A 14,484-nucleotide genomic window follows, 5' to 3' on the forward strand; every position below is an offset into this window, starting at 1 on the left:
ATGGATTTTTTCCCATTCTGTGGAGTTCCATCATCACTGTCTTATGCTTGTACAATATCAGAGTAGAGACTAGTCATAGGCCTCATTGATTTTATCTAGCATTATATGCTGCATCTAGGGGTTTTCCACAGACATTATTTTTGATTTTGCTGCCATAACTTTTGTCCTGATTCCTAGGAAAAGAATTAATGCTCACAGAACTTAAGGAGGGGAGAGGTGCAGTCACTTCAGCCATTTCTCCCCACAAGAAACCTACTGCAGTCAGTAGATCAGATTAAGTCTGTTTGGGATGGCACTGAATTGGGATTGAAGCTACTCCAGATGCCCTAATTCCTGAAGGTGCTTGTAGGAAGGATTTTTTTATTTTTTTTTTTTTACTCTAGGGAACTAATACTACACTATAATGCTTTGGGCCATACAAATATGTTGGGAGTACCATCATACAGCTGGATCTTAATTTAAAACAGAAAAGGGGAAAATGTTAGCGGTAAAAAAGTGTTTTTCTACTCTCGAGCTATTCAAATTCACAAATTGCAGTAAATGGAAACATCACTGTCCAAACCAGCATTTTGACAGACTCAAAATTAATTGTTACCCCTTTTTCCCACTAAAAATAAGTAATTACAGTTAAAAAAAGAGATGTCACTTGAAGGTCACACTTTTGAGTTTGACTTTAAAAAATATGTTTGTATGAATTACATATTGACAGGATTTCACATTTCCCTATGTAAATCTTTGGTCACACTGAGTGAGATCATTATTCTTTACCATAGCACACCTATGTGAGGTGCTGTTTGCTATCACCTAAGCATTACACAGTACAGGCTTAGGACAGGTGTTCTATGGACAATTGCATTTAGAACTGTAAGTGTGCACAGGGCCAGCAGGAGTTGTGGAGGACCTTGGAGAAACAAAATATACTGGTCCCATCCCTGCTGTGTCCTACAACCTCCTAACTGATGATTAAATCAGTCTGGAAAAATCAGCCATGCAATGCCAAAATGTTGCAAGTCATTTCTTGATGCCTTTGGGAACTTCTGTGACTCATCAGACAAGTCTTTTGGAAGCATTTCAGACTCAGGTTTACAATGGAATTGAGGGATCTGCAATCACCAGTAAATACTACATGGGTTTTTCTGCAATATCACAATTGGACCTGACTTGTGCAGCCTCTGTTATGAAATCCACTAGGCTTGGGCTTTTGATTTCTCTCTGGACATCCTTGTAAATATGGTATTGTAGTAAGTCTGATCCTAGATCAGATTAGTCCCATTTTACATTAGTCCCATTTAGAAATGCTTGCCTTTGACATTTTTGGTTTAAGTTACTTGCTTCTACTGCTGTAGTAGTAGCTATTATTTTGTTCATTTCATCACCTTTCATTGTCAAGAAAGTATCAAAGCTGCTGCAGTTTTTAAGCAGCAGAGCAGAGTCACTCGGTTGCGGGTGAGAACACGACATAAGCTGACCCATGAAGCCCAGTTACAGGCACTAAAACTGCTCCTTGTCTTAGGAAACTCTAGGCTTCACCATTTCCAAACAGACAGCACTCACAGCATAGAATGAGACAAGGGAAGCATCTTGCACCTTCCTCTGAGCAGCAAGTGAGGGTATTTCCAACACAGTCCACATGAGTTCCTTGCTCTCCCAATTTCTGCAAGTTTCTGCTGGAGATCCTGCTCCTCTCTCACAGAGAAAGGACATAATGTATGCATGGGTCCCCATGTCAGCACCAGTGCTGCCCCTCCTCAAGGACAGGGCACTGGTCAATTGATGAGGCAGAGAGAGATCCAGCCACCTTCTGCCTAGGGACCATATCCTTGACAGAAGCAGAACAGAACCACTTATCAGTTACAATATGACAATCAGCACATCTTGACATGTCAACTGGATGTCCTGTATTTCTCTGGAGACCTGAATAAGGTCAGTTGCCTTTGCAGGGAGAGGAGTCTCTGCTTTGTGAGAATATACTACCTCTTTCCCACAAATCACTGTGTGTGACATAAACAATTAAATAATTCAATGCTTTCATTTCTCTTGAAATGGAGGACTGACTGTCCAAGAGTTATCATCACAACCTATGGACCCCTCTTATCTTAATTTAATTTATCCATTTCTTCTGATCAAATTACTTGAACTAACAGCTTTTTCCAGAGGACAGTTGTACTATTGGTGCTATATTTTCAGTATATTTTTTTCTTACTTTCATATCCTAATATTTAGTTTGTTCTTCCCACTGCATAAGGCAAAGAGTGTTTTTACTGAGTTGCCTACAATAATGAACAGGTCTTTGTCTTGTGGTTAGTCAATTTTCTTCAATAAAGATTATGAATAGCTTAAATTATTACTTCTAACATATGGCACGTTGTTTTTGTCATACACATTTGATTGTGTTGTCCAATGACCTTCCCAGCTTTACAAGGAAATAATTCTGTTCTTATCAAAGCATAACAACATTGAATGTTCTTCAGTTATTCTCAGGCTTCACACAGCTATTCTTGAGAATTGAATGAGCTCTTGCTTTCATTCTGTTTTTCAATTCAGTGCAGATCTAGCATTTCACTGGAGCTGGGATGTCCATCCTGTCTTGCCAAATTTCCCTTGGAGTAGTGTCTGTGTATCTCTGGCTGACCATCAATTCCTCTCTCTTCGACACCAGCCCTTCTTCCAGAGTCTATCTCCTTTTGTTCATCTGCCCTCTTACCAACCTGACAGTTCAACCCTGGAGTACAGCCCAGGCCTTGCACAGTAGGTGCTGACTGGTTTTCATTATTTTGGCATGAAGTGCTCAGCATCTGAACTACACACCAGGCACTCCTAGTACATGCAGGTGGATGTGTGTAACAGGCAGACATCCAAATTTCTTGTGAGGTATTTACAGTGAGAATCACAGCTCTGTTCCTGGGTACCTTTCAGCTTCTCCACCTAAGATACCCTTATAGTGATAAAAAGTATTAACAGTCACTTATTCAGAGCAGTAAACCAATAGACACCAGGCAGCTTAGGTGGAATCTGGTCACCAGAAATAGGACCTAAGGGAATGGCCTGAAGCTCTGTCAGAGGAGGTTAAGATTAGATATTAAGATAAGGTTCTCCACCAAGAGGGTGGCTGAGCACTGGAACAGGTTCCCCAGGGAAGTGGCCACAGAACCAAGCCTGACAGAGTTCAAGAACCATTTGGACAGTGCCCTCAGTCATATGGTGTGATTCTTGGGGCGTCCTGTGCAGGGCCAGGAGTTGGACTTGATGATCCTTGTGGGTCCTTTCCAACTCAGAATATTCTATGATACTGTCAATGTAGCAAGTGGTGTGGGGCAATGAATCACATCCTTCACTGGCTGAAAAATTCCTTTTCTTCTGAACAGCTTTTGGAAAAAGGTGAGATTAATGGTGTTGGCATATCCTGGCATCTTGGTTTTAAAAACAGCATCCACACTACATGCTAAACCTCTTGGTGTACAAAGGGCAGCAGGGAAGGAGGAGAGGTCATAGAGGGGAAGGAAAGACCAGCTCCTGATGGCAAGAATAATGTTTTGGACAGAAGGGTGAAATTCATCTTGCCCTGCCTCAGGCTTCTGGGAACAGGTATTACTGACACAGGGGCCAGGGCCAGCACCCTCTTGCCTGCTCTGTTCCTGTGTGTCAGAATTTGTTGATATTGTGATGACAGCACTGCCTTTCAGAGATCCCAAGAGTTGGCCCTACATAAAAAAGGGCAGAACAAGATATTCCAAATTAGAGAATGCAGCAGAAATCGAGGATTTGATACAGAAAGTAAAAACTTGAGTTTTGCTATCCTGTAAATGAAGATTGACACATAGGTAGTTGAAAGTGAAAGGAAGAAAGAAAAAAAAACACCAAAAAACTGGTGCTTCAAACAACATTTCCCTTGAAGTATTTTGTGAGTGGTCCTTTCAGAACTGGCCTGGGCATATATTACCTCATGATACCTGACCACTGGCAAAACCCTAGTCCTGTGCACCATAACCCATGGCCTAATGCAATAGCTGATCTCTCAAGTCCTTATGCCTGTTGCAGCATTATGAAGGCATCTTCTCCATGTCCTTGATGAGAGATCCTAAACAAGAGAGAAGACTGGGCCCTCTGCAACTGAAAGAGAAAGTCAAGACTTGCCATCTTGAGGACAATTGCCAGCTTTTCATTTTCATTCACACTGAGCCATGATGTGGTATTTTTGGCTGCTCTCAATGTGGGCACTCTACCAAACCAAAGAGAAAAACATGTGGTACCTATCAGTCCAGAACTGTTTTACAGACCTGAAGAGAGATAGGTAGACAAAAATTAAAACTTAAGCATGGGAAAATGTATATTAATTGTCAAGACAGGATTGCTTCCAACTGTGTGTTAGGAGGGGTAATTGTCTGTAGTTTATATGGTGACAGACACCTATAATGTGCCCAGGTTCTCTTCTATTGCAGAACCATTTGATCTAGGGAGGAAAAACATCAGAAAGAAACTGCAGAAAGAAGCCAAGGATAGGAAACCTTTATGTTTCATATATGACAGTGTATGGAGACTAGTTAAGGACCTGTCAGAGTTGAGACAAAGTAAAGGACAGCTCATAGCACACCTGGATACTGACTTTTATTTATTTTTATTTAGAAATTAACAAGACTGCAACTTTTAACTGCTTGGTATCTCACACACTCTTGCATTCCCCACAGTGTTACATCACCAGGTCTCACCTTCTCTTCGTGGTAGGGACATGGTGGAGGTCTGTCAAGGTGGAAGTTCTCACTGTATGCTGTGCAGCTTCTCTCAGTTGCCTTTCTCAAGCATTACTGGCCAAGGTTACTGAGCATCCCTCAACATTTGTCTCCACACATAGCCTTCATCTGCAGGATCTTGCCCTACATCCAGTGTTTTTCATCCAAATATGATCTTCACTTTCATTCTTCTAGCCCTGAGCCCTAGGTTTTGGTTGCAATCAGCCTCCTAACTGGTGGATCAGTCTCCAATCTTGTTACTAATTGGAGTGTTTAGGATATGCCTCTATTGTTTGGTCCAGCTGCTATCAAAATGTTCAACTAGTTTGTGGCTTGTGCTTCAGAGCACAGCTCAAAGTTCAGGTTTGGGCATGAATGCACACACAAAATTCTCTGCTATCTGACAGCATCCAAAATTTTAAAAGAATGTTTTTGCCTGCCACCAGCCTCAATACTAGTGACAGGAAGTGAGTGTGTACTGTAGTCAAGAAAAGGCTGAGAAAGGAAGCTGGTAAAACAAAGGTATTAGGTGGAGTTTGCTAAAAGTGAGACAGCATCCTTCAAATAACTGAGTTATGTTCAGTGAGTAAAATTGGAAGATTCATAAACTCTGGCAGATTAAATGTACAAATAAAATAAGGCAGGCCAGAAAAATGAATTAGCAATATCCTGAAATAGGGTGAAACTCATAAATTCTATTTGAAACATTTCAGGAGTAGGATTGTTTATTGAGCCATAGATTATCACTGCAAAAGACAAGGTAAGGCCATGACAGAAGAAAAGTGTGCTCCTCATGGACAAACAAAAAGGTTTAGATATTTATGGGGGACTTTTAGAGGATCTGTTTAATTGAACTGACTATAGAAGAAACTATGGAACACAAGAGCAAAATGAACCTTGATACTTCAGGGCAAGTGAACGGTATTCACCCAAAGGATATGCCAGCCCTCACAGATGAAGTACCAGAAGAGCTGGCTGCAGTTTCCATCTCCTCACTTGAAAAATCCTAGGTCCTGAGGTCTAGAAAGCTGAAAGATGAGACATCAATTTTCTGAAAGGGTTCTGGAGGAGATCCAAGGAACTAAATGAGACTGATTAAGCACATTATTAAAAATTGGGGTTTAAAAATTTAGGAAGGAAAAATAGAATATACTGAGGAAGAATTACCATTACTTCTTTAAAGAGAAGCCCTACCTCACAAACATCCTGAAGTGCTTTGAAGGCTTTGGGATGCATATGGATAAGGGAATTTCTATTCATAGAGTATGCTTAGGCTTCTTGAAGGCATCTTCTGGTAGTCTGTCAGCAAATTCAGAACTTATGTATGTGTTGGTTGAAAGATAGTCAGCAGAGGATAAAAATAAATTATAAGACCTGACTTATCACAAATGAAGTTGATCAAGTCTATGGTGGACTCCTTAGGTTTATCTGAATAGTAGTCAAAAAAAGTAAATGCATTTTTAAGAATAGTCACACTGGAAAAGGGATAGAGAGGTAAACAGGGTGTCCTGGGGCCACTTTCTCAACCCTTTGGTGCATCTCTCTTCAGTATCATGTGCAGGACACAGAACTGATGAGGAAGACTGGGAATGCTTGGAGAAGGGTCAGTGAAACAGCTTCTGTACAAGATGTAGCAACATCAGATAGGGCTCAGCAGCCTGAGAAAGAGTTGTCTGAAGAGAGGTGATTGTAAAGTCCTGAGAGGCATGGAAATGATGACCAGCAAATGACAGTTCTTTGTGAACTTAAGCTTGAAGATCATCAAAAGAGATTCATAGCTGCTCTGTTCCAAAAAGGATGAAGATGTTCTTGTCTCATAAAATGTAGGTCTCTGTGCTGTAGGAGGCTGTGGATGTGAAAAGTTCACACAGGTGCAGAATGCAAATGTGCAACATCATGGAAGAAAAATCCACCCAAAGGTTATCAGGTACAAAACCTCTGGCCCAGGAAGTCACTGAGCTGCAAAATGGGTGAGGATGTTCAGAGGAAGTACCACAGCCCCCGTGTTCCTATTGTGGGTATTTGCTCTTGGCCACAGTCTGAAACAGGTCCTGGGCAGGTGAGCTGCCAGCCTGGTCTAATACAACTGTATTTGTGTTACAGCTTTATGATCCTCCCATAAATATGGAAACCACTTGACCCAGAATATCTAGCCTGCATAAAGTATGAGATGCTGCATGTCTGGGAATGGCCTTACAAGGAATAACGGGAGGGTGAACTAGAGGGCAGCTTACAAGTCCTTTCTGATAATAGGTGTTTTAACTAAAAGGCACTGCAATTCAACATGAAGTCTGTGACAGAGAGAAAAGAAAAAAATGAAAAAATACAGAAAGAAATATCTGAAGACAGCAGCTTGCACAATGCTCTCCCCACCAGCTGCTGACAGTGTATCCAAGCCACAAGGTCAGCACTTCTTTCATAATCTCTTGGTTCCAGGATATAATACACCTACCCCTGGCACATGCTGTTGGCCTGGCTGAAGCAGGGTCTTTTAGGTCGTTATGGACTGAGTCCTGGTTATGTATGTTTCTATCTTTAGTTACAAAACACATTATTAACTGTAAAGCCTTTACCTAATCGCTGATAGATTGGTGACTATAAAATAGCGCTGTGGTTATTCAGAGTCTACAACTTCCTCTTTCAAAGTTTAGTGCTTATGTATTCCTTGTCTGTTTAAAATGTATTTTCACCCTGTAAAGAGCAGAACTTGTAAGATACAGAGATATGATCCTGGGACTTTCTTGCGCTCTAAAAAAGGAACATGTTCTGGTACTTTACAAGCTGCCCCTCAGAAATTTAGATTTGAAGAAAACTTTGTTGTTTTCTGGAAAGGAAAAAAAAAAAGCAGGCTTTGTTATTTCTGTTGTTCCTGTTGCCTCTCCATTTGGAATTTTAATCAGGTCATGTGCCTTTCGTGCATGAACAGATACACATTTTGTACCCTCTGGCTACAGTTGCAGAGCTGAAGCTGTTATACTATGCCTGGGGACAGACAACATTATTTGCAGATCAGTGCTCTTAATATGCTTTTATAGGAATTAACAGTCAGACAGACATATCAGGTGATACATTAAATCATTTATAACCTGAATCCTCAGGTGTAGTGTGTGTGTGACCAAGGGAAAGATCCTATTAAACCGATCCTACAAAACCCCACTAAAAGCCAGGGGTATGTATTACCTTCTAAGAAACATAATGGCAGGAGAGAAGGCCAAAGAACAGACTAATTAATATGAATGTTATGAAAATAAACAAACAAAAAATTGCATTAAGGGAATCCAGAAGTTTCCCCACCATTCATCTTGCTGACCCTAAGGCCAGTGAGCCTCCTGCTGCTGCAGCTGACCAGGAGAGGCAGGACTTGAACTGAAGAATCTTCAATATGCTTCTTGCAAGATTGTCTCCTAGTGTGTGTAGCAAGTGCAGTCAAAACAAGGGCAAAGTCTCCTGTCTATGCAGGTAACAGTCCAGCCAGCAGTGATACTCAGGATATTCTGATGCTGTTCAGAAGGATGCAGTAGTGCTGCATGGGTGTCATACTGAGTTTGAGAGAGGAGAAACATGGCATTAGGCTCAGCGTAAGGACAAACCTGATGTGGACATCAAAGCTGCAGCTGTCACCCTGTGGTAGGTGCCAGAGCCTGCAGAGGAATGTGAGCTACCCTGCTGAGCACCTGCACTGCTGATGACAAAGTTTCTGGTAACAACCAGACCAAGACTGAAGCCCCTGTGCAGATGAGGCCAAAGTGAGGTGAGGCAGTACAACAGATCACTGTGGGGCTGCAGACCCTGTCACCCATTCTGACCTCGGAGCTGCTGCTGCTCTGCTCTCACTATCCTCTGATGGAGCTGGGCAAGCAGCACCTTCCTGGGTACCCCTCAGGAATGAGGGGAATGAGAGGGGAGCAGCAGTCTCCTATTTCCTTACCCAGCAGGCAATGCCCAGCTCTCCACAGCGAAGTGCCAACACAGAGCACCTTCTTTTGCTGAGTCCATCAGGGGGTAAGCTCTTCCAGGGACAGGTCCTGGTTCTTTGGTGAGATCATTCCAGCTGCACACCTTATGGGAGAACTGGTCTCCAGAGCAGGGGCAACAGGGATGAGAAAGGCAGAATAAAATCCTGCCTTCTCTGTCTCACCCATTATTCAAAAATAGAATACTGCAGCAATATTTTGATATCCTTCCATCAACATCACACAAGCTCAAAAGGTTTTGTTGGTCACATCCTTTGTAGTACTACAATGATTTTTCCAGACTTTCTCAGGCTGGCATTCAAACAGGCAGTGGAAGGAGGGTATCTGTGGCTCTGGGGATTTTAGCTTGAGATAGGAGGATTCCAAAAGGAAACAGCGAAAAATGAGACAATTTAGCAAAACTGACAGGAATTAATGAAGTGATTCTGTTCCCCTGTCCCTGTGTTTCCAGGTGAGAAGGATTCATCAAAACAATATTGTCTGTTCTGTCTGTGGGGTGAAGAGGACTCTGCCTGCCCAGACAAATTGATTTAGTTTTGGCTTCTCTTACATTTTGCCATCCAGAGTTGTATGTTTGGGCACTCATGGGTGGGGGGGGAGAGGGAGAGAGACAGAGAGAAGCTATGGGCTTACAAGCTGTCACAGGTAATAGAAACACAGCAGCAACTATGCTGCTGGGGTCTAGGGGAAGCTGACAGCCAGGACCCCTCAGAGTCACCTCATCTTTCCATGGATGAGCTAGGGGAGAAATCTGGTAAGTGTCTAAACCAGTAATTATTTTTTGAACAGAAATATGATATGGATGAATGGTACCACAGTTGCCAGGACAGGCTTTCTTTCATGCTGCAGTATCTAGATCATTAACTTCACAACTACTGTTGTCCCTGGGATTAGGGACATGCAGCATACTGGAGAGCCAGCTGAACATGAGCCAGCTGTGCCCAGGTGGCCAAGAAGGCCAGTGGCACATGGCACTATAAGCAATAGTGTGGCCAGCAGGACCAGGGCAGGGATTGTCCCCCCATATACGGCACTGGTGAGGCCACAGCTCCAGTGCTGCGTCCAGTTCTGGGGCCTTCCCTACAAGACAGACACTGAGGTGCTGGAGCACATCCAGAGAAGGGCAACAGAGAAGGTGAAGGGTCTGGAAAACAAGTCTGATGAGGAGCAGTTGAGGGAAAGAGGGGCCTGTTTAGCCAGAGAAAAGGAGTCTTAGGGACCTTATGACCCTCTATAACTCCCTAAAAGGAGGTTGTGGCAAGGAGGAGGTTGGTCTTTTCTCACAGGTAACAAGTGACATGATGAGAGGAAATGGCCTTAAGTTGAACCAGAGAAGGCTTAGATTGAATATTAGGAAAAATTTCTTCACTGAAAGGGTGGCCAGGCATTGGAATAGGCTGTCAAGGAAAGTGCAGAAATCACTGTTCCTGGAAGGGTACAAAAAACATGTGGAGATGGCACCTGGGACATGGTTTGGTGGTGAATAGAGCAGTACTGGGTTAATGGTTGGACTTGATAATCTTGGAGGTATTTTTCAGCCTTAATGATTTTATGATTCTATATAATACTTAAAGGCATGAGGTGAAAATTACAGGGAAGAACTCCTGGGAACAGGCAGAATGTGATTACTTTCAACTATGCTACCATGAGACAGAAGCCCAAAAAAAAGTGGTAAGAATTCTTCAGGTCTGCCATATGGCAAATGAGGTTGATTTGTTGGGGTTTTGTTACTGAAGTGCATTGGGCTTGGGTTTTTTCAATTGAGAGTCAAGTCTGAGTTGTATCTCAAGCACTCCTGTTGCTGAGTGATCAATCATTCAGAGACTAGAGATACCAACTGAGAGCATTCATGCAGTGGTTGCAAGAGCAGGGTGAGAGCAATGCATGGGTGACTGAAACACATGAGAGGCTGCTGCCAGTTCCCTGGTCCTAACAAAGAGCTCTGGGCTTGCAGAGGTGACTCAGAGGAGCAAAAATGAATGTTAAATGCATGATGGGGTAGCATCAGTAAGTGTTACCAATGGGTTGCCAACCACCCAGAGGGCAGTTGTGTATTCATGTGATCAAAAACCTTCTACTGCTGCAAATAAAAGATTTTAATAGATTAATGTTTGTAGTAAAGTGATTCTTCCCAGTTCTGTCCCTGTGGCAGATGTGTGCTGTGGGAGGGTTGTAACACACAGGCATTCATAGCGTCTCTTTTTCTCTCTCTAGGTTCTCAAGCATCTGCGACACTTAAATTTCACCAATAACATGGGGGAGCAAGTGGATTTTGATGAGTTTGGGGACTTGGTAGGAAACTACTCAATAATCAATTGGCACCTTTCTCCGGAGGATGGCTCAGTCGTCTTTGAAGAGGTTGGGCACTACAACGTTTATGCCAAGAAAGGGGAGAGGCTTTTTATCAATGAAAACAAGATCCTATGGGGTGGATTCTCTAAGGAGGTAAGTGCTTAAATCCTCACAGCAATGTTTTCCAGGTCCACAAGCTGAAATTTGAACTAGCCCTGCACACTCCTCATATTATGGCTCCTCATGCTAGGATCCATTCACCTTACTGTATACACAGTCTCTGCCATAAGAAGGGTCTTTCATACCCTTCTTATACACTAAAATAACAGACAATGTCTCCTCCCCTTCCATACATTTGTTCACCTTGGGTATTAATATTTTAAATTATGTCTTTTTTTTTTCCTATCCCAAGCAGATACAGTAGAATTTTATAGCAGGGTTTCAAAAGAGATGAAAAATTCATTACCCAAGTCTGATTGTTGACTAAATCAGCTTTTCCTGAGTTCAGTAGTTCCATTGCTGAAAAGAGCCATCTCTTTCACTCCCATTATCTCTGTATCAAGAAGTGTCTCTTCTTGCTCTTAGTTATATTTACAACTCTTTCTGCTAGCTTCACCCACCAAGCCCCAGAGCCTTCCTCACTCCCTTGCCTTGCAAACCAACAGAACAAGCCCTGTCAATCTGCCTGGGTTAACTTGGACATGGTGTTCAAATAGTGGAAGATGCCAGCACCTGCTACCTTTTTTTTTTTTTTTTGTATTCTCCTGTTCTGCAGCCTCAGAAGTAGCCTCAGATATCTCAAGATGTATCAATTGACTTCAGTCAGGCCTAAGTCCTTCTCCACTGTCTTGCATATGTGTAATCTTTTCAGCATAATTATTGTCACTAGCAGCCAGGCTGTGTCTGACCCACATGATGGAAATGTGCTGCAGACATCTCCAGACCAGTGCCAAATGAACTGCTGTCATAGCTGGCAGCAGCCAGATAGGCAGACACTCTGACTCCCAGAGGGAATACTGAGTGTGTATATGGTTTGTGGTCTGGGAATTGACACAGCGAGTAGAGTATTAGCTCAGAAATGTCACTGCCAGGCCCTGCTGGGATGTTTCAATGCAGTAAGCCAGCACCTGATTAATGAACAAGGCAATTCTCTTCCAGGTGATTATTAACATTGGCTGGCAGATCAGGTAGTGCTTCTGCCTTAGCTACCTGCCCAGAACACTTACAGCATGAGTTCAGCTTTTCCTTTACTCCAACTTCACTTCTGGTTCAAGTCCAGAGCACTCTGAAGGAGGCATGAATTGAACAGAGCATACTACCACAGAAATACTGAGCTCAGGGCTTTTCTAAATCCACTTGGAGTCTCTAAGCACAAACTACAAGTGGAACTTAAAAAACCCTGATATTATAATCCCTCCTTCTGATTGTTGCAAATACATCTTACACTTTTTCCAGCAGTTAGAATTTATTGGTTTTTACTTAATCTGAGTGATTGTGTTCTCTTGGTCTAAATTTCTCTGGGAGTGTGATATTTAACTTAATTTTCTGTCCCAAACTGTTAAAAATGTGACAGGATATTCCTGAATGTAGTGCCAGGGCATGTAAATTTTGTGCAGTGGAGGGGTTTGCAATCTCTGTGTCTGCTGCAGCCTTTTTTCAGTTTATATATTTCTAATTTCTTTCAGATAAAAGTAGTCAGTACTTCACTCACTGTGCCTCTTGTCATCCCCAACAAAAGTTTAAATTTAGGTGATTTTAGCATTCAGGAACTTGAGCATTGGGCAGACTTGCAAAAGAATTAGTTAAAGAGTAGGTAAGATAGATAGATTCATTTTGGCAGAACCTGATGAAATTCCCCACAGAATACTTAAGAATTCAGCCAAAGCAATCACAAAAGTACTAGCAATTCATCTTCGAGAGATGTGGAGGATGCATGATGTCTCAAAGGATCAGAGAGCAATCATAATACCTGGTTTTAAAGCAGTTATAGGAGAACCAAGGGAATTATACACAGTTGAGTTGAGCTTCAGTAACCTAAAAGACTTGATAAAAAAAAATTAAACCATTTATAAAAACTTAAAGGATAATAAACTGATAAGAACAAGCCAACATGTATTTGTCAAGATAAACTCATGCCAAACCAATTTTAATTTTCCTCCTTGGAAGCTCAATCAACTTTGTAGATAATGGGGAAGCAGCGTGTAACTTCAGCCAGGCCCTTGATTCAGCTTTGTCAAAAACCTGGTGGCAACCTAGGGAAATACAGCCTAGACTGATGAAGTCCTCTTGATGGATGCACTGCCTGCTCAAAGACTGTCCCAAGGAATAGGAGCACTGTAATTATAGCAATAGGCACTAACAGCAGAGTGGTTCAAGCCAGGAGCTGCAGGGAATTGCCCTGTGTATGTCCTATCAATGATGTAATCCTGATGAACAGCTTAGGAACAGCATTCCCAAACTGGGCTGCAGCTGCACTTCAGAGTGATAGGTAACAGAGACTGCCCTCACCCGAGCCACAGAGTGGTCATCTCTGCGTAGCAATTGTCATTAGTGAGGGCTTTGCTTCCCCTGTGGCTAGGCAACTTCCAAACCACAGCTAGGACTCATTGCATAAGTGCATCAACACAGGAGGCTCCTGGAGATCAGCAGGCTGGCAGCACTTGGGTAAACTAGCGTCAAACTTCCAATAAGTTAATAGAGGCTTCCAAACAGAACAGCCATTAACTATGTATGGATCATGGTACTTTGCTAGCAGCGGTAATGGTAGGTTTAACTCTCCTGAGCTGAGAAGGCCACGTTCTGTGTCAGCTCTTTCTTTAATTTAGTTGCAAAGAGGTGAGCTCAACCTCGGGTCATGACTCTGTGTGACAAAGGCCCAGGCTTCCATTCCTCATGCTGAAGCCTTTGTGTCAGTGTACTTCAGGCATGCAGTGAGCATGTCCATGCACCCATGCTGCCAGGACACTACAATGATCAGATGGGCTCAGGCACAGCATAAATGCACAGCCAGCAGGTGACATCATTTACAGCAGCGTCTGGAAACCTTTGGATCTGTAAAGCACCACTGATTTGCATCTTTTGATGTTCAGTGTTCTTAAAGAAGAAGCAAGTTTCAGAAAACATTTTTTTAACTATTCCCATAAATTATTATCAGACAATATGCAATATATCGGCTTGGGGATCAGACATCAGGGCCCATCAACCCCAAGGCTGACTCAAATGCCTGCCAGTAGAGATTGATTGTCTTTTCTTCTAATCATTTAATGACTGTTTTGGGGCATGTATATCATGGTCACATTCCAGTTTGCTATGCCCCCAGTACAGTAGAGATTACAAAGTTCTGCTGATCTTCCTTACTATCCCTTGATGTGTTCCTTCAGAGACATCTCACTGCAGTGGGTTGGGGAAAGACTATTGTGCAAAATGTGTCCGTCTGTGGGAGGAAGAGGTGAGCATTTGAGGCTTTTCATCCAGCAGTGCCAACCAAGCAA

The 14,484-nt window shown here is 42.5% G+C and overlaps 1 protein-coding gene across 1 annotated transcript in view; it reads left to right on the plus strand.

The window, feature by feature from the left end:
- CASR (calcium sensing receptor) overlaps positions 1–14,484 on the plus strand; it is a 74,478-nt gene that overhangs the window by 53,898 nt on the left and 6,096 nt on the right. Inside the window, exon 5 of the mRNA XM_030266770.4 lies at positions 10,916–11,146. Within this exon, the coding sequence (XP_030122630.4) occupies positions 10,916–11,146 (231 nt within the window). The remainder of the gene's footprint in view (positions 1–10,915; positions 11,147–14,484) is intronic.

Source organism: Taeniopygia guttata, chromosome 1, assembly GCF_048771995.1.
Source record: "Taeniopygia guttata chromosome 1, bTaeGut7.mat, whole genome shotgun sequence".
NCBI classification, from domain to species: domain Eukaryota; kingdom Metazoa; phylum Chordata; class Aves; order Passeriformes; family Estrildidae; genus Taeniopygia; species Taeniopygia guttata.